Source organism: Thamnophis sirtalis, unplaced genomic scaffold (assembly GCF_051295495.1).
Source record: "Thamnophis sirtalis isolate CommonGarterSnake01/CBP01778 unplaced genomic scaffold, rThaSir2_p1.2 scaffold_5, whole genome shotgun sequence".
NCBI classification, from domain to species: domain Eukaryota; kingdom Metazoa; phylum Chordata; class Lepidosauria; order Squamata; family Natricidae; genus Thamnophis; species Thamnophis sirtalis.
This window is the reverse complement of record NW_028261385.1, coordinates 104,394,372-104,420,883: the sequence shown is the minus strand read 5'-3', so window position 1 is coordinate 104,420,883 and position 26,512 is coordinate 104,394,372. Positions and strand designations below refer to the sequence as shown.

The 26,512-nt window shown below is 37.1% G+C and overlaps 2 protein-coding genes across 2 annotated transcripts; one reads left to right on the top strand and one right to left on the bottom strand.

Moving 5' to 3' along the window:
* Nucleotides 1–4,104: 4,104 nt before the first annotated feature.
* Nucleotides 4,105–11,548, bottom strand: SARAF (store-operated calcium entry associated regulatory factor). Its single transcript, XM_014068800.2, has 6 exons — nucleotides 11,394–11,548; nucleotides 10,193–10,371; nucleotides 9,375–9,756; nucleotides 8,803–8,902; nucleotides 7,312–7,448; nucleotides 4,105–5,168 (listed from the first exon to the last, which is right to left on the bottom strand). Exons 1-6 carry the CDS (start codon nucleotides 11,476–11,478, stop codon nucleotides 5,143–5,145), a joined length of 909 nt encoding a protein of 302 aa, XP_013924275.1. The 5' UTR covers nucleotides 11,479–11,548; the 3' UTR covers nucleotides 4,105–5,142.
* A 4,353-nt stretch (nucleotides 11,549–15,901) lies between these two features.
* LEPROTL1 (leptin receptor overlapping transcript like 1) lies at nucleotides 15,902–26,001 on the top strand. The gene is made up of 4 exons (XM_087716386.1): nucleotides 15,902–16,150; nucleotides 19,865–19,940; nucleotides 21,031–21,217; nucleotides 23,294–26,001. Exons 1-4 carry the CDS (start codon nucleotides 16,135–16,137, stop codon nucleotides 23,408–23,410), a joined length of 396 nt encoding a protein of 131 aa, XP_087572512.1. The 5' UTR covers nucleotides 15,902–16,134; the 3' UTR covers nucleotides 23,411–26,001.
* The last annotated feature ends 511 nt before the right edge of the window (nucleotides 26,002–26,512 follow it).

The following is a 26,512-nucleotide window of genomic DNA, read 5'->3' as shown; positions in this document are numbered from 1 at the left end:
ATGGGAATGGAAGGGAGATATATGCCTCTGTAGCAATGGGAATCTCGTTATTATCTGATTTAACTATTGAAAGGCCACTCCCTACATTCCTGCATCCCTAATTTGCTGCCCAATCAAATGCCAAATCAAGAGGCCCAATCTTGAACTGCTTTGCGTGGCTGATATTTTTAAATACAACACAAATGAATGCATTATTATATTTAATATACCATCTAACTGGTTTTCTCTTTGAACTCAGCAATACCTAACTACTGAAGAAACAATATACACTAGTTTGCAATGCCTTAAGCATTCTGATCTTGTAATCCATAAACACTCTTTCCAAATACTTCAATATCCTGCTGGCCAATTCAGTATCTTGCATATTCTAATCAAATGAATTCAAGATAGGTTGCTAGCCACTGAACAGTAGAAATCCACTACAGGATGATAAATGTACTTAGGCCTCAGTATAAAGACCCATATGTAAGGATTATATAAATATAACATATCTATAGTTTATAAATGTAAAGTACAACTGTTGGCTTACATCCAACTTTTCTCACCCTTCCAAATTTTTGCATTCTGCCTGAAGAGTTTTAATGCATAACAGTGGGCCTTGATTTTGTGTCATTTCAATTAAGCTTCATGTTCCTATTCTTGTTTTGTTTGGATTTTTATTGTGAAATTGCAATGATTCTGAATGGAATCTGCATGAAAGCTTGTGTAGATTGCAAAAAAATTAATCAACAGAGGCAAATTAAGTCATGCAAGTTATCAAGGGAAGGTTGTTGGTGAACTGGTCAGATATTATATTCTACAGTCTCTTGTTTGAATGAATGGAATAACATATTTTTAGGTACTGGCTTTCTTGTACATCAAAGTTAATTTGCTTTCTGTTTAATCCTGTGGCAGAGTGTTTGTTCGTTCACATTTATTTTATGGAAGTATCCATATTGTCATTTTGGCACTAAATGCATTTTGGCACCACATACATTTTGGCAGTTTTTTGGCACTACATATTGCTTTCCTTGTAAATTTTATAACCTTTGAGGGTTGCGATAAACAAAGCCTTAAAATGTGCACTGCATTTTTATTTCTGAAATTTCACATAAATAAAAAAGGTATTCATATAATTGTCATAGGCATTGGCCTGATAGGATCTACACTAATATAAACACTGATGGGCTACAGAGTTCTGTCTATACTACCAGTCTATTTTATGAATAATTAAGTACAGTTAAGACACAAAGATTTTTTGTTCTGGAGACTGCACTTAATTTTTCCCTATTATTTTGGACTCCAATAGTTTCACTAGTAAGGGATTGATCATCTTTCTCTACTAATACTTTAGAAGTTCATATGGTGTTTTATTTCTTGGGGCTTTTTAGAAAACCACAGAGCCAAATGGGATCACTGAAGAGTAGAACCTAAATAGGGGCAACTCCAAATCCAAGGCCTAGTTATACCCCCATTCCAGCTGCCCAATAATGCCTCAGTGAAACTGCCTACCAGTTCTTCAAGCTCCCTCTGAAACTGATCAAGGTCCATTAGTCGCCTAGGGATAGACTGATCAAACTGGTCTAACTTCCCCCTGGTAAGTACAGGACAGTACAGTATTAGCAAATCAAACAGCAACCAGACTATAATGACTGCAACACCTCTGTCCTGGATTCATCAGTGGTAATTGACAATAACAAAGACTGATGATAAGGTTCACCATCTTATATCACAACTGCCTTGACAAAAAAAAGGAAAAAAACCCAAATTTTATATGCAACCTCCTATGGGCATCAGGCACTCAGCAATTTGAGTCACAGCCATAGTTGCCATGGTGGTCATGAATTCCTGAGTGCCTCCCCTCTCCCCCGGTCCCTATATCATACAAGAGCATTTAAATAGCTCAGGAAAGGATGTTGCTATTCTCAGTAGGGAAGATAATACCATTAATAAAACATTTTGAAACCAGTTTCAACCACAGGCTCTCCAAGTTTTCTGCAGTACAAAACTTCTGAAACTGGTTAGGGGCCTTCTCAGATGACAAATGTCACCTCACTCCAGAGTTTGGCTACTCCCAAACTCAAAACCCAAGTGAGTATACAGTATCTTGTACATGCATAGAACAATAAAAATTGCTCTGCGCATGCGCATAACCAAAAGACAAGATGGTGGCACCTACGGCGCTGCCTGGAGAACTGGTTTGGGGGCGTTGCAGGCCTACGTCGCTGCTGGTTCCAGTGACCAAGGCCACCAAATCACTACCAGTTCGGCTGAACTGATCTGAACCGGTAGGAATCCACCATTGATCTAGTGATAGCAATAGCACTTAGACTTACATACTGCTTCATGGTGCTTTACAGCCTTCTCTAAGCTGTTTACAGAGTCAACATATTGCCCCAACAATCTGGGTCCTCATTTTACCAACCGCAGAAGGATGGAAGTCTGAGTCAACTTTGAACCTGGTAAGATTCGAACTGCCAAATTGCAGGCAGTCAGCATCAGTACCCTGCGGTATTGCATCCTAACCACTGTGCCACAATAGCTCTAATGGAGCTTTAAAAGTTAATACTAGGGTCAGAAACCTGGGTAAGTCACAGACATCAACTGTTTTCCCATGGAGGTCCATCCACAAATCCTTATGAAGTTGCTATCTTTCACTATCCTGATGTTGGTGCCTGCCTCCTGCCCATCTAAATCTCTCCTAAACTCTGCTCTCCTCCTCCCAGATCATGAGACACACACACACACAACTTCACATTCCACTAAACATCCAAATTGTGCACCCTATCTCCATTAAACACAGCACTCCCAAAGCTGTTCCTGCTCAGGTATCACTAGGGAGATTCAGCTATTGTCATTTCCTTAATCACATAATCTACTTCAACCCTGCTTGCTCCAAACTATCAGAGCTACCTACAATAATTACAGTATTGTTTCTATCTTCAATTCTCCAGTCCATTCCAGGGTGTGTTCCAGATTTAATAACTAAGTAGGTGATTCAAGAGCCAATCCTAGCTGTTAGTATATTAACATAGATCCTCCAGTATGATTTTCAGAAAGACTTGAGCAGATGATCTACATTTGGAAGCCACAATCCTAGGTTATGGTAGAGACCAATAACTCATTATTTGGCATGACCCCACTCCTACTACCCAGCCTTCTCACTACCATTCCTCAGATCATTGTTCTCAGGTCTGCTGAAGGCTATATTTCAGGAGCCCAAATTAAGACTGCTGCAATTCCAAGGAGGAAAACCTCCAACCAGGTCTTCTCTCCTGTGATGCCAACAAGTATTCATACATTCTGGGCCAAAACTCTGCTCAAATCTATGGAGGGAATTGCCTCAGTGCAACCAGCAGGCTGACATGTAACTCCTAGTACTTAAGCAGAATATTGATCTGATAGTCTTTCTGATCCAACCTCTGGACTGGTCTGAAATAATTCAATGCTTTGTTATAGCCTGCTTCCAGGACAATGCCATTATGATTATTTCAATTGACTCCGTTACCTCCACCACTAAATACAATTAATAAGATTCAGGTTCCAAGGAAGCATTACCTTGAAATAAGCGTGTATGCGTGCTCATATGCGTGCATTTTTCACTTCCTCTCTCCTCTGCTCTTCAATCAAAAAGCATTCAAGAGCAGCTTTCATGTTAATATTATGTCTGCTAGAGCCAAAGCTATGTCAGCAGGAAGATTCCAGAGGTTTCCATTGCTTTCTTTAAATAGATTAGTTTTCAGCATTCAACAACTATAGAGCAAGACCTACTTGTTCTAAAATAAAATAAAAAAGTTTCTGCAGCTATAGTAATATTGTCAGTGTAATATAACAGATACCAGAGTTTTAGATTAAATTAATTCAATTGTTATGAGAGAGCTTCATTGTTTGGGGAATTTTTCTGTTTTTCAAAGTGTCCCTGCCTTTTACTATTAGGTATTAATAAATTGTCATTCTTATAATTGTTACTGTGTTGATTCTTTAATGTGATTTTATGCATTTGAATTTCATTAATTTCCTTGTTGAACAATTATGAGTTTCTTTACATGCCTGTTTCATTCACTCATTGTTTAAATATTTTAAAAAGTGTTAATGAAGAATTAACATTAAAATTCAGCAATGACATACTTTCAGACATTACTTTATTTTGAAATTTAAATACAAACTTTTGGGACTGCTGTTAATTTTCTCACCAATTTAATTTCCTACAGTAATGGAAAGTAAGAAAATATTCACAAAATGCTAGGAAGAAAGGTTAGAAAGCGGCACATCAAAAGAAAGAGGGGAAAATACATTTAATTGGAAATAAACAAGATGCCCAGTAAAGATAAGTCCCCAATGCCTTGTATCCTTTATGTCCCATGCCAAGAAAGTAATGCTTGATCTAGTAAAGGATAATTCCACTGAATCTAGTGGAATTACTATCTAGTTGACTTTTCTCTCTCTATCTCAGGTCTTTCTAAAGAACTATTGTAAAGAAAAGAAAATAGATAGATATCTCTTCTGTTGGTTAGATCAGTCTGTTCAGACCAAAGAGTACACTATTCCAAATAATGTTTCCTTCTTTGTTTTTATAATGTATAATAGCCATTATCAGAGAGGCCTTAAAATAAGGCCAACCCCCGGTACATGGGCCGGCACCGGTCCACGGCATGCCAGAAGCCAGTCCACGCAAACAAGCGAAGCCTGATCTGCGGGATACAGGTAGCACACGGAACCATACCCCGTGAAAAACCTCTCTCCATGGAACAGATCCCTGATGCCCAAAAGATTGGGCGCCGCTGCCTTAGAAAATGGCATTTTCAACTTTTAAAAAATACAATTATTACTGATATTCCAATCTTTAGTCTCCAACATGATGTCAAGCTATTATTTCTAGGAGAGATATTCCAATTCATTGAAAGGCACTAGATTGCAGAAGGCTACCCTATTATCTTCCCTTTTCTATAGAACACAGTTCCATGTTAGAAATTACTTGAGAAGCTTCCCCATTTTGTTAAAAGCTACTGTTCCAAAATAAATTTAGCAATTTTTTTTAGAGATGCACAGATACAAATATAAACAGTTAGAATTTTATAATTCTAGCAAGCAGACTAAGGGCACATTTCAGAATTGCCAAAATGTTGCTTTATTCACTCGCTTAGGTAGAGTGGAAGTCAAACTTCATCTTCTTTTGGTACTTCCAAAACCTAAGAAAAAGAGATGGAGAACAAGAAAAAAGCTATTATTAATAAATAGTAAATTCTAAAATAATTTGAATAATGAAATAACGGAGATAAATGCATTCATCTCTGTGAGCTAGTTTACAAAAAATATTTCACCAAGGACGGGGTAGAGCAAATCAGGCGGGGACTTCATTTTCTGTATGGTAAGGTCTGATAGCCTGCGTAGACACTAAGGTTTGTAATATAACTTTGCAAGATGGCACAAGTGCTCAATCCTTTGATTAAAAATGACTGAAATATGATATTGCTAAATCTTGCAAGATTTCAGCACTCTAGCCCCCATCTTTGAAGTTCTCAAGTACAAATATTTGAGAATTTCATCTGGGGGAAGGAAATTATTCTTGCTTAAAGCATTTAAGATATGGGTGTGTTGCTGATTTCTCTTTTACACTATGTGACCAGAAGATTCTACTGCTGTTTGAGAACATAATATAGTCTATCAAATCACCCAGATCTTAATCCTATTTAGCATTATTGGAAATACATGTTTTGTTTAAATGGCTCAATGATTAAAATAACATGTCTTGCACTGTAATTTATATGAGTGCAATCCTACATATGTCTACTCAAAACGTAGAGTCCATCTATTTGTAGGTGATGGAGCATATGACTGCAGCCTCAGGGACAGAAATATACCAGTTCTGCCAAAAATATAATCAACACCTGCACTAGTTTGTCAGGTAATACCCCCCTCCCCATTTTCCTACTAGCTAAATTCTTGGATTTGAATATAATTCCATGCAGTAGAATTCCATTAGGAAACCAGTTATCTGCTACTAGAGCTGATCCACAACCATTCATTTAGTGACTGTATGAAGTAATGATGACACCTAAAAAAACTATTTATGACGATTGAAACATTCCCATGGCCATGTGATCAAAATTTGGGTGCTTGGTAGCTGCCATGTATTTATGATAGTTGCACTGTCCCAGGCTCATGCAACCTTCCCAGGTGGTTTCTGACAAGCAAAGTCAATGGGGGAGGCCAGATTCTCATGATTCACTTAGCAGTTGCAGTTATTTGCTTAACAACTGTGGCAAAAAGGTTGTAAAATATGGCACAACTCATTTAACAACTCTCTTGCTTAGCAATGGGAATGTTGAGCTTAACTGTGGTTGCAATTGAGGACTTTCTTGAATGGAGAGATGTGCTCAAATCTGAAATCTGGATGAGGCAGAATATGAAATCCCTCTCCTCCAGTAAGTCTTATTTATTGCAGAATAAACAAATGCAGACCTAAGCATTTGTTTATTATTTACCAAATTTGTAAGCTGACCCAATCTGCATGATTCTGGGTGGTTTAAAAGATACAACAGTAGAAACTATAAAAATGTAGAATATATAGTACATTTTAAAAAAAGTCCCGAGAAAATAATTAATCAATTAACAGCTGAAAGATTCCACAAGGGCTCTAACAAATATTCTAACTTAGGACCTGGAGACAGAACCAGAATTTTATGAATCATTAAAATATTGCCAGGTGGGGGCTGTAAAAAACCTGCAACACAAGAGTAATAAAAGAAAATATTCTTATTTCAATAAAAGCAAAAAAATATAGTGGATAGCAATTACACAAGGGTGAAATCTGCATTCCAAAACTAGCATTCAATAAATAGTGTAACCAAACAAGAAAAATAGTGGATTGAAACAAATACAAAACTTGAGAAATTGAGCAAACTGCATTAAACAAAAATAAAAACCAACCTCCGATTAAATCTTGCCTGGCAACTTTTATATTACCAGAATTTTTTAAGTTTACACTTGAATCCTGAAACTAGTTGCATAAAATCCCTTTTCTTCAGATAACTGCTCCCCTGAGAACAAAATAAATTCCTCAGTTCCTCTGCCTTGAATCTCATCCTCTTCATTCTTATTGGAAGAGACAGTGATAGCAATCTAATTATCCAGAGTGACTCTGGGCAGTTTACAATGGTACAAAAGCATAAATATAAAAGCATTACAAACAATTAAATAAAAGATTAAAAACCAAATTTGCTATCATTAAGCCAAATCCAACTCTTTTCAATAGGATTTTTTAAATTGGAAAGTTACTGATATCAGGCACACTTAACCCAAAAATTAAGGACAACATGGCTTATAACTTACCAGAGGTAGGTTTTGTTTCTGAACTGTAAGATGTTGAACAGCTATTTGAATTGCCAAATGAACCAGTAAATGGAGGTTGAACAGATGGACCAGCCCACGTGCTATAATAAGGAGAATACCTGTGATCTGAAGGTGACCTAGAAGAAAATGATTCTGTTAATTATTTAGAGTTTTTGCATGTGTACAAAATTAAATTTTTAATAGATGAATAATCTAGAAAAGAAGTAGAAGGCCATTTAAGGCAAAGAATCAGCAAGTAATCATAGAAAAAATATGTAAATAATTGGAATATATTCAATTATTCCAACAAACTGAGGATATCTGTTCAGTAATTTTTTAGTTCTATTTCTATTTAAAAAGGAATATTTGCAAGAAACACATTGATTTACCATTAAGGTATGTATTGCTATTAGGAAAAACTTAACAAGATTTCAAATTTTAAAAAGTGTGGTTGGAACGTCATACAAATTCAGTACAAAAGTCATACAAGCTGTATGTACAATATATGCAGAAAGCTAAAAAAAACTTTTAAAAGTCCATTAAAAATATAAGTCAGAATCCAGTGGTTTTGGAAGAATATACAGGAGAATTATCAGTGAAAAACTGGGAGGGGGATTAGAGACGGACAACTTTGAACGTTATAAAAGCAAAATTCAATGTGGAAAAGAAATAGTTAATACGAAAGACATGATCATATTCGTACACAGAAATTTTGGAGACAACATAAATAAAACATAGAGAAGTGAGAATCTATTTAATAACATAAAAATAACCAAATTAAGCCTTTAATTCTTATATTTATCAAAATATAACCATTATTATTAAAAGAAAGACAAACAAACAAACAAACAAGGATTTAGGAAAACCTGTGATTTCAAAAACAGCTAATACTGAAGTAGTGATCTTAAAATTGACAACAGTTTCTATCTTTGTTCTCTGGAAACTGCAGCTTGAATTTTTAACATCATTGCAGGAGTTTCTTCCCTAATGATGCAATATTAAGCAACCACAGGGCATAATTGAAAGTGTATTGCATGAGTCAATGACAGCTGTTTTCTTTATTTTATCAATCCATTTATCACCATTTACTGCTGGGTTCTGAATTCCATGCATTCTGACAAACAACCTGCTTCTTCAGTATTTATGTTATTCTAAAAAAATTCCTAGAGATACCTACCAATTGGACAACTATTAAAATGTTTTAATAGGCAAAAAATTCTTATTCTAAAATAAGGATGTTGTAGACAGCTACGTAATCAATTCACCTTTTTATCTGGTGTTATTCATTAATGCTGACTGCAGTAGTGATGAATTGGATAACTATTTCTCAAAACATTCATAATCTATTGTTACTTTAAAATCAACATGTAAACAAGACATTCCATGTTTACAACTGATGGTATTACTAGTATGAAAGAGAAAATATTTTTCTTTGGGAGAAGCAATTTCCTTTCTGTCATTTAGGATTGTTGCAAGAGAAGACAAGATTACCTTCGGTTGCCAAGCAAGTATCCAAGAAGTCCTCCGGCACCTAATCCAGTCCAGAAACCTGGACCTGAATTGGAATCATAGCTGGACCCACTAGCAGCTCCTTAATTTAAATAAAATTATATCGATTTAGATCAAATAATATTTGGGATCAAAGCTTTTATAATTTTATATATATATAGGCTACCTCAGCAGATAATTGAAGAGTCTTACAAGCTCTCCAAAGTTTTAAATCAAACATTGCTGTATAATGCTATAGAACTATTGATTTTACTGGAGAAACAGACTATGGGCTATCACTTTTTATCCCCTTATTTTCTAAAAGTTATATTTCCTAGAGTTTAGACTAAAGAACCAACTCAGAAACACAAGGAGTTCTCATTTTAATTGTGCCTGAAATTTCTGCCAACTATATAAACAAGAGCATAGGCTAGACATGATACAAAATTCTGTCGATAATTCAGTGACCCTATTAACAATGATAATTATCAATGAAAAAACTTCCTAGAATTTGAAAAGTAGATTACCTATCAATGTTACTAATAAATGTTTTTGTTGTGACATAAGATATTTACCTGTGTAATTTGATTTAAATCCTGGCTGAGGTGGGCTTTGATAACTTTGCCCATAGGATCCTGAATATACATCATCATTAGGGACATTATGTTGTCGGTTATCACAGAGGAATAGCTTGTAGATGCCAAAAACAAAAGCAACAAATAATATTACCAGGATCACTCCAAATCCGGAACCAAATGACTCATGAGAAGTTGGAGAATAATAGGTCCCAGAAAAAGTGTTAGATTTTTGCTGTCCTTTCTTAGTTAACTCTAACGTGTATTCCAAGCCACATGATCCTTTTAAAATGAAAGGGTCATTTGGGTAATCGTAGCCTTCACAGCTTACTTCAATTTTTCCAAAGCGATATGAAACATCCAAATGTGCTTTACATTCCCACTGAAAATAAAAGATAATTATTTTTCTATAATAAAATATATAACAAAATTGAACATTAACTTAAAATTGATATGTTTTTAGTAATTTTATTAAAATACATTTTTCCAAAAAGTTCTAATTAAACTCATAAGTAAGCTTTACAACTCTAATAGGGCTTGAAAGAATACACATGAAAATGCCAGACAAGAACGCTAAATGACAAACTTGTTAAAGTTGTTTAGAAGGAATATGGATTTACTTTAATTTTTTTCTCCTGTTGGCAATGTTGCAGCCCCATTTTTAATTTTTAACTCATTGCATCCTCCTGGAGTTTGAGAGTTTTGCCTTGATATGTATAATTGTTCTTCAGTCTTCAAAAGCCAGCCATTTAATTAATTTTACATTTATGCAAATACACCACAAGATAACACATTTTCCTTCATACAAAGAAGCATACCTGCACATCATAGCCATCCCAACCTTTGTTGTAACACTGAACAACATCAGGGGTATATGCCGTACATCCAGCTGAGCCTCCGGTACATTGCAATTGGGGCACTGGAGATGTCCTCCTATAATTGGTGTACTTTGCCTGGTAGAGTGTCAGGGCTTGGACTTCGCGCAATAGGACTCTCTCTGACAGAATATAAATATGTAGTAGATTTAGAAACACTATGCAAGATAATAAATACATATTTTAGGATTTTGTGACTTTATTAATGCCAATAAAGAAATTCTCAGAATAATTCCTGTTAGGTTGTATATTTTGAATACATAGAATTAGTAATTTCAAAAGTGCTTTAATAAAGAATATATCTAAGATTAAAGTTAACATCTATGCTCTCTAATTAATTTTGCTTTAGTTGTTCACCAATTATCCCATTTTATCAAGTAGTCAACCACAGGTTTTCAGAACTTCACAAGCAATACACAGGTACCTCCCCCTGTTTCTTTCCTATATAATATTCAAGAATTTGTGAACGAAGGCCTCCAATTTGCTTTCCAATGTCCTATGCAATTACGTACTTATGAAAACATCCCCAATAGTGACTGGATTCCCACAAATCATTGTTTCTTTCAAATCTATTTTGCAGAATGAACCACAAGAACAATATTGGCGAAACCTTAAATCTCTTTTTACACATCCCAGTGACCATATTTACACATTGCACTGGGTCAAGCTCACACCATTCACACGTTATAACCTATGATAAATCAATTGATTCTGGGGAGCGCACAACAGAGTACAAGTAAAAATAAAAAGGCAGGCATGAGTGAATCAACATCCCCTGTAATGTGAAACATTTAATACTGTTAAAACATGTTTCAGTGTGTGGGTCTGTGTGGGTATTTACGGATGAACGGGACATCTAAACCCAACCAGTGTCGTCGAAGAAACCTTTGGTTACGACTGACAATTGTTACAAATGACTTCTAAAATGTCTCCCTAATAAGGCCGACGCCCATCATTACATCGCACTTTCACTATAAAAACCTGCGCAGGAAATGTCCTTCACTATCCCAGAAAAGATGCTCTAAACCAGGGACAGCAGCGTCAAGTCACAGACGCGGAGAGCCACGATTCCTCCCCGACCGTCGTGAACCGAGAGGCTGGCTTCCTAAAGAGGATCGCCCGGTGAGCCCGTTTCTCGCCTTACCCGGCTGCTCCCAGCCCGTCGCTAAAGAAGTTGCCGTCAGCACCACCAACAGCGGCAAAAGCAGTCGTCCCAGAGACGCCTCCATTTTAGCCCTTTGATTGAGAAACGAAGCGGCTGCGCTCCAGCCTTTTCCGCCTATGGCAACGGGTCTCGAGGCCCCGCCTCTCGCCGACAATGATTGGCTCTTCGGATTGTCTTTCTAAGGTAAGCGACCGTTTCGTCAGCTGACTATGAGGTCCGGCGGCGCCATCTCCAGAGAAGTGGGGTTCGGTCCGCGCTAGGCTTACTACTGAGCGGAAGGAAATCTTCTGAGGACAATGGAATGGTAGTAAAGCCTCGCTCTCACCCAGCCATCCTATTGGCTCACGGGCGCCGCCCAGGAAAGTCAGCATAACAACAAAATCTATCTACGCTCAGAACAACCAATGGAGTTCTTAATGGATGTTTAGCTTTGATTTGTTCTCTTCCAGTGAATTGCAGAATGACTTCAAAGAGTATCGTACGTCGCTCAGAGTCACTTCTGGTGCGATGGGCGTTTGTATAAATAAACAAATAAATCTGTTGCGCTTCTGAAAACTCGTTTTTTCTCAAGAGTATCTAGGTTGTTCTCTGAACACAAACAAGAAAAATTTGCAACTTCTTAAATTACCAAATGCTTCGTGGCAGAAAAATTAGCCACAACCAGAGTCAAGAGTAAGATTTCTAGAAATGTGATGTTAAGATTGCTAAATACCTAGGAAAAATGGGTCTTATACATTTTTAACAGCTGCTCCATTAGTTTGTTGAATAAACCGTGGGAAGTTATCATCCAGCCCTCTCCCAGAAAAATGAAATATCCTAGGAAATATTGAAAAGGCAGAATATTTCTCTGGATGTGAAAAGAAAGAAACATGCATTAAAAGACAGAATAGTTGCCTGTAGCTTCCTGCCCATCCACACTTGGTCAATAGCCCATTGAGAAGGCCATGCTAGCCCACTTTACATAATAAAGACTTCTCCACTGCAGCTGCAGGGGAAAGGGATATTACTCAACTCTCCACAACTCATCTATACCTGGATTCAAAACAGCCTACAGAGTAGCCCTCTGCATGGCACCATGGGAGTCTGACAACCAATCAGAATACATTTCTTACACAGGAACAGGAAACAGAGAGGTGGGACTAAACAGGGTATAAAAAGCCTAGCAAGCCCCTTCCTCAGCCCTTCTCTTCTTCACCAACATTGAAGCATGTGATCACCTTTTCTGTTCAGGGCTCAAGCCATGTGGCCCTGTCCAACAATAAACCATTTTTCCAAGCAGCCTCCATGTCTTCAGTGTCTTTTTCCCCACTTGGAGCTGAACCCAGAAGGACATTTCTTTCAACAGAACAAAAGCTATATACTTTGAAATGCTCCCTATCGAGTAACATTACTTCTGAATAAAAGAACATTGCATTTTAAATCATATTTCTTATTTATATTGAAATCTTTATAATGCACTCCAATTCCAACATTGTCTGATTAGGATACAAAAAAGTGCAAAAGACAAAACCAAAGTACAGTGCTAACAGCTAATTATAATTAAAAGCCATTAGCGGACCTTATTGTTGCCCTTAAAATTAAATCTAGGACTAAGTGGGATGAGATTATTGCTGTTTTTAATCTGAGCTATGCATACCCTGTTTCCCTGAACATAAAACTCGCCGGATAAAAAGTCCAATCCATGGACTTTGTGCATGGATTGAGTGCATGTGCTAAAATAAGCCCTCCCCACAAAATATTGCAACACAGCAGCAGCCATGAGGTGACCACACTCGCCGCATGCACCATTTTTGATAAGATCTTTTAATAAGACCACCCTGAAAATAAAGCCAAGCACTTATTTTGGGGTCAAAAGAAACATGGTATTAACTTGCAACTAGTGTAAGCATAATTGAACTTTTTGGACTTCTGAAAAAATAAAGATCTTCTTAGCTTTTTCTCACAAATGCAGGTCCACTTATCACCCAGGCCTGATGTCATGAGTTGAAAAACTTGAGTAGTCCAAAGGCAAATTTCTTGAGTAACAATGTGGACTAGAACTCAGTCACCTGATTTTTAGCCTAGTGCCTTAACCACTAGGCCAGACTGACTAAAAACTGGGATAATCATTAGATGAAAGCAACAAGTTAAGATTTTCTGAATTTGTTTGCTGACAACTAGTTTTCTGAATGTTTCTATCCCAGACCTCATAGGCCTAGTAAAATATTTGAAACTTTCGATTGTAAGAACTGTGCTTGCCTAAAAAAAGATGGATAAGTTTGCAAATAGCATTTTAATCAGGTTTGCTGCTTGATGTGTCCTCTGAAGCTGAAATGGAAACTATTTGGAATAAAATGACAATTATCCAAGCTTTTTAATTTGTGTGTCATGCAAACTCTGCCAATGACTTGAAATGTAATAGTTATTGCAAGCAGAAAATTCAGTTCACATAAGAGGGAACTGTTTCTTTTAAAAATAGATATGATATATATAGCCTTCCAATTTAGTCCCATGGTATGTATTTTTGTTTTGCTTAACATTTTACAATAAATGCATAGTTTTAAGGCTTCGCAGTAGATGTTACAAAGTTCGGTTTGAAACTTTTAAAATAAATAACTATATCTTTACTGTTTATTTTACTCTAAATTATGAGTTCTACCATTTATACCCTGATCTCTATTACAAAGTAAGAATTTGGGATTATCCTTAGAAACTAAATGAAGAGAAATTTAGGTTGACAAATTATCTTTATATAATAGAATTAAATGATGGGATTTGTTGCCATTGTGGTGAACATCATCAATTTGGATGATTTTCAAGGGGGACCAAACATACTAATGAAAGACAGTAATATTTAATCTTTGCCCTACCTTTAGTTTAATCAACTTAAGGTGCAGCATACATACCTAATGTTCCTGCCTTTTATGTTTCGCAAAATAGCCACCTGTGAGGTGGGCTGAACTAACAGAGACTTAGGGACTGCTCCAAATACACTACATACCCATGACAATTGGTTATTAAAATGTTTAGTTTGGGGTATCCATGTAAGACAATTATTACTTGTGAGCTTCCTGAATGCATCGGACCATGTTTTGTGTGACACAGAATGGTAGTAGATGGACTATAGAGTTCTTATATTACTTTTTTTCAAAGTTGCTCTCCTTTAGTCACAATGATTTTCAATATTTTACTATTTCAAATAGTATATTTACATAACATTGATAACAATTTCTCAAAACAAATCTTAATATTTTCTTAGCAGTTATTTCTGAACATACACCACTTAATTTATTAAAATATGAAAATTATTTGTATATACTGAATCTGTATAGATAACTCCCCAAATGTTATGCTTTGTAGACCAATTAGAATCAGTAAAGAAGTATAAGCAGTATTCTAAATAATTGCTGAATCTGGAAGTTTCTAGATAAAATAGATATGTGTGCTTGTACAATTAATCAGGCTTTCAGAACAGACAAAAAAAAATAGGTTTGGAAGATTAACAGAAGTAATTATAAAAGTAATTCTGGTGTCATCTTGTGTCTGCAAACAAAGTAAGCTACCATAACTTCTATTTAACAATATCTGGCTGTTATCTTAATTGTGCTAATTCATTGTTTTGCAGTAAAAAAGTAGGAAAAAACCTTTAACCATTCAAGCCATTTATAAATGACTGCAACTTTACAAGTGCATAAACATATAGCAAATCACTGATGAAATCACTTTTACAGTCCAATAAGTAAATAAACTTTCCACAACTATTTTGGGATATTTTGTCCAACAACCTCAGGTCCTAAAAGATTTTTAAAAGACAGGAGTTGAAAAAAGCCAGACGAAAATGGAACAATATGTCTCTACTGTCAAGATTCAGTAAAAATTTAAAGACCTAATTAACTTATAATTGAAATCAAGTCTTTAATGTTATCAAAGATGGAAAGAGAAGACAACCAGCAGTGGATGGACTCTACAGTGTCGATGAGTGATCCATTGGAAGCCTTGAAAGAACAAGTTAAGAGACAGATGTCGTGAACCAAATTTATGTGGTCATGAGTTGAAAACGACTTGATGGCACATCATCAATGGGTCTTTTTTATTTTTTTTTCTCCCCACGTTTTGTTTTAATTATGGTAAATAGGTTCTTGTTCCAAAGGTGCTTTTTCAAGAAACAACTGGACTTTCTAGTTTTTTCTTTGAAGACGTTTCACTTCTCATCCAAGAAGCTTCTTCAGCTTTGACAGGATAGTGGGGAATGGGCCGATTTATATTCCTTGCAAACAGTTGGTAATTTGCATCCTGCTTTGAGCTGAAGGACCTTTTTGGATGAGAAACGAAACGTCTTCAAAGAAAAAACCAGAAAGCCCAGTTGCCTTGTGGAAAAAGCATCTTTGGGACAACCATGACCTAGATGGCTGAGACTCTCCATAGATAAATAGGTTCTTGTTGTTGTTATCACTCGCGACTTTTGTTGCCGAGTGGAGGCAGCAGCGACTAGACCGGTCCATTACTGTCCCAGGATTTTCTTCTGTTTCGGAAAAGAGGTCTTCCCTGAGGAAGGAAAACAGGATACAAACACGAAGCTTTGCCTTATGTTCCGAAGTTACGTCCGCCGTTTCGGAGGTCGCGATTCGTCGGAAGTATTGGCCGGGTCTCGAGCGCGCACTTCCGGGGCTTGTCTAGCCGCGTTCCTTCCCCTTGGTGTTGGTTGGGAGCGGCCTGGGCGAAGTAATACTGTAGCAGCACCATGGCCGGCATCAAAGGTAGCCTTGTTGGGGGTTGATTTCGGGGGAGGGCACGGGGAGGAGGGGAGCTACTTGGGGACCGGATCCCCCCATCCAGATCAGGTCGTTGGTGGAGGGGAGGGACGTCGCCCCCACCCTGACGATGACGCACGCCGGCAATGTTGGGGGGGGGAACCTCGCTGCGTTTCCATGACAACGCAGCCTGCCCCGGTGCAATGGCTGCGCTGCTGAGGTTTGAAAGAGGGCCTGTGGAGAGCTCCTATTGTCTCCTTTTCTCTACCTCTGCCCGATCAGACACAGGGCTTGACTAGGCAACCGCTGCAGGGCAGCCTTGAAAAGCACAGTGAGAGAGAGGCCTGTGCTTTTCACTGGACTCAACTTTCAGGCTGTTAGGTCTAGAATGGCAGCTCTAGGTGGCTGTGTTGCAGATAAATATACGTGATTATTAGTCCTGGCGGTTTCCATAAAACTTCCGGCTGCAGAGATCTATGAGTGCCAGATAGCTGCATACAGGCAGGGTGTCAGCTGATGGACGGGAATTAGGACAGGAATGAAATCTTAGGCTCCACCAGACTTCACTAAATTCATGCTCTCCAACAATATTCGACTGCGGTCCCCGTTTTTCATCTGTCTGCATGTAGATGCTCATTCTTGCAGCATTCTTAAGATGAAATAGATTTTTAGTGGGATAAGCCTGGCAGGAAGAGAATATATAGTCTGATATAGTCCTGACACAGATCAATGCAATGCATATTACTATTTGTGAAATAGACTTAATACCAGTACTCGTATGGAGTTCTTCACTATTCAGAAATCTCTAATAATTCTAAATAAGTTCTGTATGTATATGTTGGGAATGCATATCTTTTTTATATCGGTTTGATAGAAACATCTATTTTGCATTAAACACAAGAGTAAAAAGATAGCACTACTGTACATTTAATGAGAGAGAGTAGGAGGGAGAGGGAGTGTGTGTGTGTGTGTGTGTGTGTGTGTGTGTATTTTGAACTTTTAGCTTTGTTTGATGTGTTTAAATCATTAACCATATATATGAGGACCCATAGCAGTATTTGTGGGTATTTTATATTTCTATTTTCCATACATACATGGAAAAAGGCTGAAATATGTGTGCTACATAGCAATTTAGGGGAATATTACAAGGAGAATCATAAAAATAACAATGTGACAAGTTGAGATGCTATTTATCATCATAATAATAAAGTTTGGTTAGTATACATGGCAGAACCTGAAGATAGCAGAATAGAACAGAAAGAATTGGAGAAAATCACAAAATACTGAAACCTGGAAATTGAAATAAAATGACTGTGACAAAAGAAAGTGAAATGCCAATAGTAATAGTAATGAAATCCCAAAACAACCAGACCACCACTTGAACACATTCAACTTTGACAAAATAACCATTGGTCAATTTGAAAGAGCAGCTTTACTTGGAACATCTTGAATCCTCTTATCATACCTTTAACATTATCAGACATCAACATTTGCATATCCCAGGCCCTTGTGAAGTACTTGATAGGTGGCTAAAAATGCCAAATACAGTGTAAATACCTGGCTGACTGTGCAACCAACCATAATAAAATATCCACTGGAAGCTGCCAGTTCTTCCACTGGTTTTGATCTTCATATGCATTGAGTTCTTCCCAAGAACCTAGAATGTTGTAATGTATCGGCATTCTATATGTGCAGTTCCAAGCAGCATGGCTTATTGTAATTGATAGATGGAAATTTTGTTAGTGCACAAATTTACCAAGTTCTGCCAAAGAGTTTTTGATATGGCATCCAGTCTATCAATAACTACTGGGACCGCAAGGGCCAGGTTATGCCATAGTATTTCAATTTTCACATCTTGGTACTTTGTGATGTTCTCCAGTTCATTGTCTTCTGCTATCCCCTGGTATTGCCCCATCAATTATCCAAATGTTCCTCTTTTCATCAACAGTTATATTTGGTGTATTACGAGCCTATTATTATATATACACAACAACATGAAATCATAGCTGCCAATTTTTAGCTGGGCTTTCATATAATCATTATTATAGTTGGTTGCACAGTCAGCCAGATGTTGAGGCTGGATTTGGCATTTTTATCCATTTTATTGAATCCTATTGAAGAATTTGGGAGAGGCAAATCTGTCTGTCTGTTTGATGCCATTAAAGGTATTGTTATTATGGTTTGTCACCCAGATGTTTAGACTGGATTTGGCATTTTTATTCATCTTTTAAGTCCTTCCCAATGACTTATAAGCATATATTGTTTATTATTATTTAAATACTAATAAGCTGCTTCACTCAATTATAAAGATTATTGATGTAAAATCATTTTACCACGCAATGTATTATGTCAGGTGTTTATTGTTCAAAGAGGAAATGGCTGTTTTGGCAAAAGAACCTGAGTCAGGAGTGACGTAATAGTACCAGGCAAAACTTGCTAGAGACTAGTTACAAAGCTGGTGGGAATTGGATGCTGCAAAGTGGGTGGAAACACATCAGACATTTGAATGAGCATACTTTGACAAAAAACATGAGAGCCAGTTTGGGCTAGTGATTTAGGCACCAGGCTAGAAATCAGGAAACCATGTGTTCTAGTTTTGCCTTACACATGAAAGCTGGTTGTGTGACTGAGCCAGTGACTCTCTCAGCCCAACCAATTTATGAGTTGTTATGGGGAAAATAGGAAGTGGAAGGAGAAACATTAAAGTAAAACTGGTCATACATATTTGATCATTGATCAGTAAGGTTACAGTTAATGTAACTAAAACATAATACAGTCCTTATCTCAGAGATTAGTCACATAAATGTTAGTGGCTCCAGGATCTTGCTTCCTCTATAAATTCATAAAGACAATTCAGTTTTTTCTCAATATACCTTGACCTCCTATCTTTATAACAGCAATACAAAGATGATTCAGGTATTTTCTATAAATTATTTTTAACATCAGTGAATAGTTTTTTGAATTTTCCTATGTTCACGATACTTAATGTAGTATCAATTAATACACTATTAATGTCTTGGCTTTTCTCTTGAAAATCTGCAGCAATAATATAAATAACAGTAAAACCTGTGGCAACTTGGCAGAAAGAGACAAATAAGAAAAAATATACAGAAAAATCAGTTATCAATAGCAATGCCATATTATTACAAAGCATAAACACGCATATATAAGCTCTTTTTTATTTTATGGAATCATTACATATAAGAATATAAATGTAATATGGAAAATATATAATATAATTTATAAACATATCTAAATGTGTGTGTAGATAGATATATAGATAGATAGATAGATAGATAGATAGATAGATAGATAGATAGATAGATAGATAGATAGTAGATGATAGATAGATAGATAGTAGATGATAGATAGATAGATAGATAGATAGATAGATAGTAGATGATAGATAGATAGATGATAGATAGATAGATAGATAGATAGATAGATAGATAGATAGATAGATAGATAGATAGATAGATAGATAGATAGATAAAGGGTATTTTACATTGAATGTTTCACTTTTCCTTCAAGTTTATTGGAGTTTTTATGGTAAAAATATAAATGTTCTGTATTTTAATTATGCACAATAGTTGAACAAGAAGTAATTCTTTCAAAAAAACAGAAACAAAATATTGATTTTTCTTTTTCCTATATTTAGTGTTTATTGATGCAAAACCATACAGTTTTGTAACTGACAAGGGTTTAAATCTGCCTTTACAGCTTTAATCAGCTTGTCTTTTGGAGGAGCTGTTGGACTAATGTTCCTGATGCTTGGTTGTGCCCTTCCAGATTACAGGTATCCTACAATATTTCTTTGTTTTATCTTGCAGTTTATAAAATTAAATAAACAGAGAACACCTGTGCTGATTTCAGTAAAGGTCCAGCAGCCCTTTGATGCTGGGAGAGAGTAAAAGAAGGCAATTCTTCCAAGCTAAGAATAGCCATTTCAAACATTCTATGAAATTATAGTTATGTTTTGTTTATGTTGACTGCTTTTCAGCCTAAACTAAAGTAGTACCTTGGTACTCATTAATTGACTCTGGGAGGCAACATGAATACCAAACAAATTTTTCTCATAAGGAATAATGTAGTGAATCAAAGGCAGCTGACACCAAAAGCTCTAGTTTGTGCATTGAGTACCAAACAAATGATGAATACCAGGACAAAATGTTCACATCAAAATGCATTGTATACCAGTAAGTTTCAAAGCAGTTGAGTATCAGGGTACCACTGTATCTTCCAGGTTGGCATCTAACAAACACATCTTTTCAAGACTTATAGTAAAAGTGACAACTGAATTTCAGTCTGTTTTATAATTTTCAGCCTGTTTTATAATTTTCAGCCTGTTTTATAATTTTCAGCCTGATTTATAATGATATGCAAATGGAAATATTTGGAAGTGCAATATTTTATTCCTAGTACCTTTAATTAATCACTTTCTCCTGTTCTGATTGAGGGACACTTAAAGGACCATGTTCTGATTAGATTTCAGGCTAACACAATGTATTACACTTGCCTGCCAAAATCTGTCTGTTCAATTTCTTGTTTGTGCTATCTGCACATTACTACCTGGGGATTCTTCACCTATGGAGAAACTATTCCCAAAAGCTACTACAACTTGATTAGCAATATAGGTGGAGAGTCCTGTCACTAGCCATCTGTTACATACATCATGCTGTGTATTGTCTTTGTGTGGTATTTTCGGCTGTCATAAGAAAAAGTATTTTTAAAACTAGACAAAACAAGATAAGTTTCTCCACACACCCACATCCACACCCAATGGGAAAATAGATAAAATATTTACATAAGAGTAGTATGATTTTTGAAGCAAATATAAGTGAAAGAATATCTATAAAATAAAAACACGTCTTTTTATTTACTTTCAGCAAATATTGGCCACTGTTTGTTTTGTTCTTCTATACCCTCTCTCCAATTCCATATTGCATAGCAAGAAGAGTTGCTGATGATACAGATGCTACAAGTAATGCTTGCAAGGAACTTGCCATATTTCTTACAACAGGCATTGTTGTTTCAGCATTTGGACTTCCAATTGTATTTGCCAGAGCAGAACTGGTTAGTAATTCCTTCTTTTTAGCAACCTTCCTTTAATGTTTGATACCTGCTTTCAGAATAAGACACAGGTCTGTAGAGATCTCAGTCATCCAGGTCACAGTTGTCTCAAAGGTGTTTTCCCCCCCAAAAGGCAACTGGATTGTTTTTTCCTTGAGGGAGATGTTTTGTTTCTCATTCAAGATGCTTCATTGATCCAGAACTGATGAAGCTTCTTGGATGAGAAACGAAACATCTTTCTCAAGGACAAAACAGTCCAGCTGCCTTTTGAAAAAAAAATACCTTTGAGACAAGATGCAGAAGCCTACAAAGCACAAGTTAGCAAGATTTTGTTAATATATGCAAACTGTCATTAAGCGTTGTGATGGGGGGGAAAAACCTTGAAAGTTCCCCAGATTAACATTTTATATATCCTTTGATACATAACATTCAGTCAGTGGATGTTGGGCACCACCTGGTAAAAATAGTTTGAGGGTATTGAAATTCAGAGGTTACCAAGTTGTTTGCCTTCCCACTAGGCAACTAAGTCTAAGTGTTAACAAATACTGTAATTTAAACATTGCATTAACTTATCTGGATCCCTTTCAGTCTGGATTCAGGCCTGGCTTCAGCACGGAAACCGCTTTGGTCGCACTGACCGATGATCTCTGGAGAGCCAGGGATGGAGGTCATGCCTCCGTCCTAGTGCTTCTTGACCTCTCAGCGGCCTTTGATACCATCGACCATGGTATCCTTCTGCGACAGTTACGAGAGGTGGGGGTGGGAGGCACCGTCCTTCGGTGGTTCTCCTACCTCTCGGACAGGTCGCAGTCGGTGTTGGTCGGGGGGCAGAGGTTGACCCCTAGGCCCCTGAAATAGGGGGTCCCACAGGTTTCGGTCCTGTCCCCCCTCCTGTTTAACATCTACATGAAGCCGTTGGGTGAGATCATTCGGCGGCACGGGATAAAATACCATCAGTATGTGGACGATACCCAGTTGTATCTGTCTGCCCCGTGCCAACTCAGTGAAGCGGTTGACGTGATGTGCCAGTGCCTGGAGGCTGTCAAGGTCTGGATGGGGGTTAACAAGCTTGCGCTCAATCCAGACAAGACCGAGTGGCTGTTGTGTTTCCCTCCCAAAAATTTGGCTAGTATTCCATCACTCAGGCTGGGGGTGTGAAATTTTATGCCCCTCAGACAGGGTTCGCAATTTGGGAGTCCTCTTGGACCCACAGCTGACCTTAGAACATCATTTGTCGGCTGTGACCAGGGGGGCATTTGCCCAGGTTCGCCTGGTGCACCAGTTGCATCCCTACCTGAACCGGGAGGCACTTGCAACAGTCACTCATGCCCTCGTGACCTCAAGACTGGACTACTGCAATGCGCTCTACATGGGGCAGCCCTTGAAGAGCATTCGGAGACTTCAGCTCGTCCAGAATGCAGCCGCGCGAGCGATTGTGGGTGCACCTCGGTACACCCACGTTACACCTATCCTCCGCGAGCTGCACTGGTTACCGATTGGTCTCCGGATATGCTTCAAGGTGCTAGTCGTCACTTATAAAGCCCTTCATGGTATTGGACCTGGGTACTTGAGAGACCGCCTGCTGCCAATTACCTCCCAAAGACCCATTAGATCACACAGATTAGGCCTCCTCCAGGTTCCGTCTACTAGCCAATGTCATCTGGCTACTACCCAGGGGAGGGCCTTCTCTGTGGCAGCTCCGGCCCTTTGGAACGAGCTCCCCGCAGAGATTTGGACCCTCACCTCTCTCCAGGCCTTCCGAAAAGCCGTTAAAACCTGGCTGTGTCGGCAGGCCTGGGGTCGATGAGTTCCCTTCCCCTCTCGAATCGTGTAGCTGTTGGTTGTTTTAAATTCCCTGTACTTTTTGTTGTAGTTCTTGTGTTTCCCTTCCCCTCCTTTGGGTTTGTGCGCCGCTCTGAGTCCCGCCCGGAATAGGGCGGCATATAAATAAAATGAACCTTGAACTTTGAACCTTGAACTAGAACTACTTTGTGAAAGGATGTTTTCCCCATTCACAGAACAATTAATGTATGTTGGGGTTTTTTGTGTATGTAAAACTTGCCTTTCCTTTTTCCACAGATTAAGTGGGGTGCCTGCGCACTTGTCCTCACAGGAAACATAGTCATATTTGCTACCATCCTAGGGTTTTTCTTGGTTTTTGGCAGCAATGATGATTTCAGTTGGCAACAGTGGTGAAAAGAGTTGGAGTGAGAACTATCAACATGTCATGTCATTCAGTGGCCATCCATACTCAAGAAAGAATGGGCAATAAAGTGAATGTACTGTTTTCACAGAGGGGACCTGGGGTAGGACACTCGGTAGCCACTTTTCTTCTCTTTTCACAAAGAACATTAACATTTTGCTTGATTTAAATTTTTTAACAGGTTGATGCTGTTTTATTTTAATACTTTATTTTGATGTGAGAACAGAATGCTTAAATGTGATGTTTAAAATGTATCTTTTTTAAAGAACATGATAGTGGTGTTTAAATATAAAGTCAAACTTTTCACCATTGATTATTTTAAAACTAATGTCCGGTTATGAAACCAAGAAAGAAAGAAAAAAACAAGAATGCCCCAATCCAGTCAAAAGTATGAAATTTTTGACTGGGTCATGGGCACAGGTTTGGAAGTAGCTGCCAAATTCAGCAAAGATTATGGTTATGCAGAGAACTATGCATATGGCTTGTTGATTTTAATAAGAGAATTAAGCATGTGTTCAGTACTCTTAATTCTTTTCTGAAAATTAGTATGATTCTGGAATGCTGAAGTGTGCCCTTCAAGAGCAGTTATGGATTTTGTTGTGGGATTTTGGAAAAGAACTGAAAAGAAAAGCATTCATAGTAGCTGGCTGGTAGTTTTTTTTATTATGTATGCGTCTGAAAATGTTACATTTCCATTAATTCCATTTAAATGAGAATGAGCGAACTTTTTACGATAATGGAGTATCTAAGTGTTCATTACTTTAAAAGTTTGTCCAATGTACACATATTTTGACAGTTTTTATTTTTGATTATCTGAAGGGGGGGGGAGATGGAATTTTAATTTTTCTTGAGGAATAGAAGACAGGACATTTAATGTTAATTTTTAAAGCCTTTTCTGAAAACTCTGTGTTTATGTATTGTATGATTCAACGTTCTATATCAATTGTTTTTTACGTTTTACCAAAGGAAAGTGTAATGAAACTACTGAGTATAGTTATAACCAGGAGGAGGAAACCCTGCACCAGGCATGTGGAAATAAGTGGTCCTGCTCCTTTACTATTCACTTGTACTTATTACCACAAAGTATAAAAAGATAATTTCTGCTCCCCCGTTTTTTACTTTGTACATGATATAAAAAGGTTTTTCAGATGTAGATAAACATTCCCACTGTAGATAAACATTTACCTGGAAGACTAATTACTGCATACATATACAGTCAGAGCTTGGTTGCATTGCAAATCTTTGACTCTGGACATTTTATAGTAATTCTGTTAATGTTTTAGTTTATGCACTAATGTATTAAATGTTAGATCAAAAGTGTAGTTCTGTTAAATATAACACATGTAATTTGCAGTATTGAATATCTGTTCCATGCCACTTGGTTTTTTGTTTTTGTTTCTGTTAACCATAAATTACCATGTTTGTAGATATAATTCTTTTGTAGTCATGCTTTCCTGGTAACTCCTTAATAAGATACCCAAATGTCTCTGTCTATGCTTGCATGTTATCTTATGCAAACTAGGCAAGATTTGATATAGTCACTTAAACATAGTCCCATTTTAAAACAATGCTATTGACATAGTCCTCTCCATTATCAGCCAAGTCCAGAGTGCCTTGTCTCCTCTCTCCTTGGCTGCTCAGTAGATGTATATGTTTCACAGTGTGTCAGATCCATGGTATAAGAGACAGGTAAATGCATATAAAGGTACTGCGCAGAGGTGTCCATTACAAATAATGCTTGGGGCACTGCAATACTTGGCTTGAAGAGAAAGGAGGGACGAAGACAATTTACCGATCTCTTTCTACTGACAGAACTCCGACTGGTGAAGTAGAGTTGAATCATGGTCTACGTTTGCAGAGTTCATAAGATAAAGTGAATGTTATACAGACTGTAGTAGTTATCAGTGCGGCATTATATAAAAAACAAGGATTCCTATGCCTCTCTTTTAAAACTGTATGATATAGATTTCAGATAGAGAATGAACTCTAAAGCCCAATAATTATTAGTTTTATCTGTACTGCATTGAATCTTCAAAAATATTTTTTCCTGAGAGTTAAAGACAGAAAATTGGCAAGTACAAGTGTACTTTGCAAAACCTGCAATTATTTACATCACAGTCCAACTTTTAAATCTCTGAACCATAGCAGTCTTAGAAACTATGTGCAACTTCTGCTGCATGATACTAAGATTGATGCAATCACGTCCCTGAAACTCCCTGCACTGCACTGATGGTGGACTAGTCTTAGCCATCATATAGACAGATGTGAACTCATTTTGTGATTCCCCCGCAATCCTGTATTGTATCAAGATGGGTTCTCATTTTTACTGTAATATTCTTGCTTTATGATGACAGGCTACTCTTAGAGAGTGCCTACTCTATTATATTTTATAGTAATGTTTGTTGTCTTAATATTTTTGGGCAGCATTGTGGCTACAGAGCCCATTAGACATACTGCTGCCTCCAATTATCAGGTGTTAAGATATTTGAGACATATGTCTTTTCCCATGTAATATGCACTGAGAAGCATTGCCATCCTACAGGCAGAAATTTTGATGAAAAAACAATAAACGATTTAAATATCAGATGGTTTTGGATTTTTAATGAGCATCCCTTAGCAATAAGTTTTTTTATAAGAAAAAACTTTCATTCTTTAGCAGAAAGGAAGTTATAATAACTATTGGCAATATATGTAGCTTTTGACATATTCTATGCATTTTATTACATGTACCGGTAAATATAATGCTACCTGCAATAATTCAAATTCTGCTAATTGTGGCTAATTAGTAAGATTTGAAATAGCATTTGTAAAGATCGTTAGCATTTTCTTTAAATTTAAATTAAAAAACAAACAAACCGAGAATACACTGAGGTGTTTTAAGTGGGAACTGATATACAAATGTTTTAAATTAATAAAGAAACAAAAAATTGCTGTAATGAGCCATTTAAACCTGAGGTAGGAGAGGGAAAGGGATGAAATACAACTTTATCTCTTATCTGAACCATGACCGATTACTTCTTTTGGCAAGAATATTTCTTAAAGCAGATAAAAATGGAGGGAAGAAAAAGTCAACATGCAACTGCCCTGGTAATTTT

Bases quoted from the DNA above. Each gene is read 5' to 3' on its own strand.
- LEPROTL1 (XM_087716386.1), top strand. The intron at 19,941-21,030 runs GTATCCTACAAT...ATTTACTTTCAG, and splicing joins TGTGCCCTTCCAGATTACAG to CAAATATTGGCCACTGTTTG. The intron at 21,218-23,293 runs GTTAGTAATTCC...CTTTTTCCACAG, and splicing joins TATTTGCCAGAGCAGAACTG to ATTAAGTGGGGTGCCTGCGC.
- SARAF (XM_014068800.2), bottom strand. From the start codon at position 11,478: ATGGAGGCGTCTCTGGGACGACTGCTTTTGCCGCTGTTGGTGGTGCTG. The intron at 10,372-11,393 runs GTAAGGCGAGAA...ATATTCTGTCAG, and splicing joins GACGGGCTGGGAGCAGCCGG to AGAGAGTCCTATTGCGCGAA. The intron at 9,757-10,192 runs GTATGCTTCTTT...TTTTATTTTCAG, and splicing joins GGGATGGCTATGATGTGCAG to TGGGAATGTAAAGCACATTT.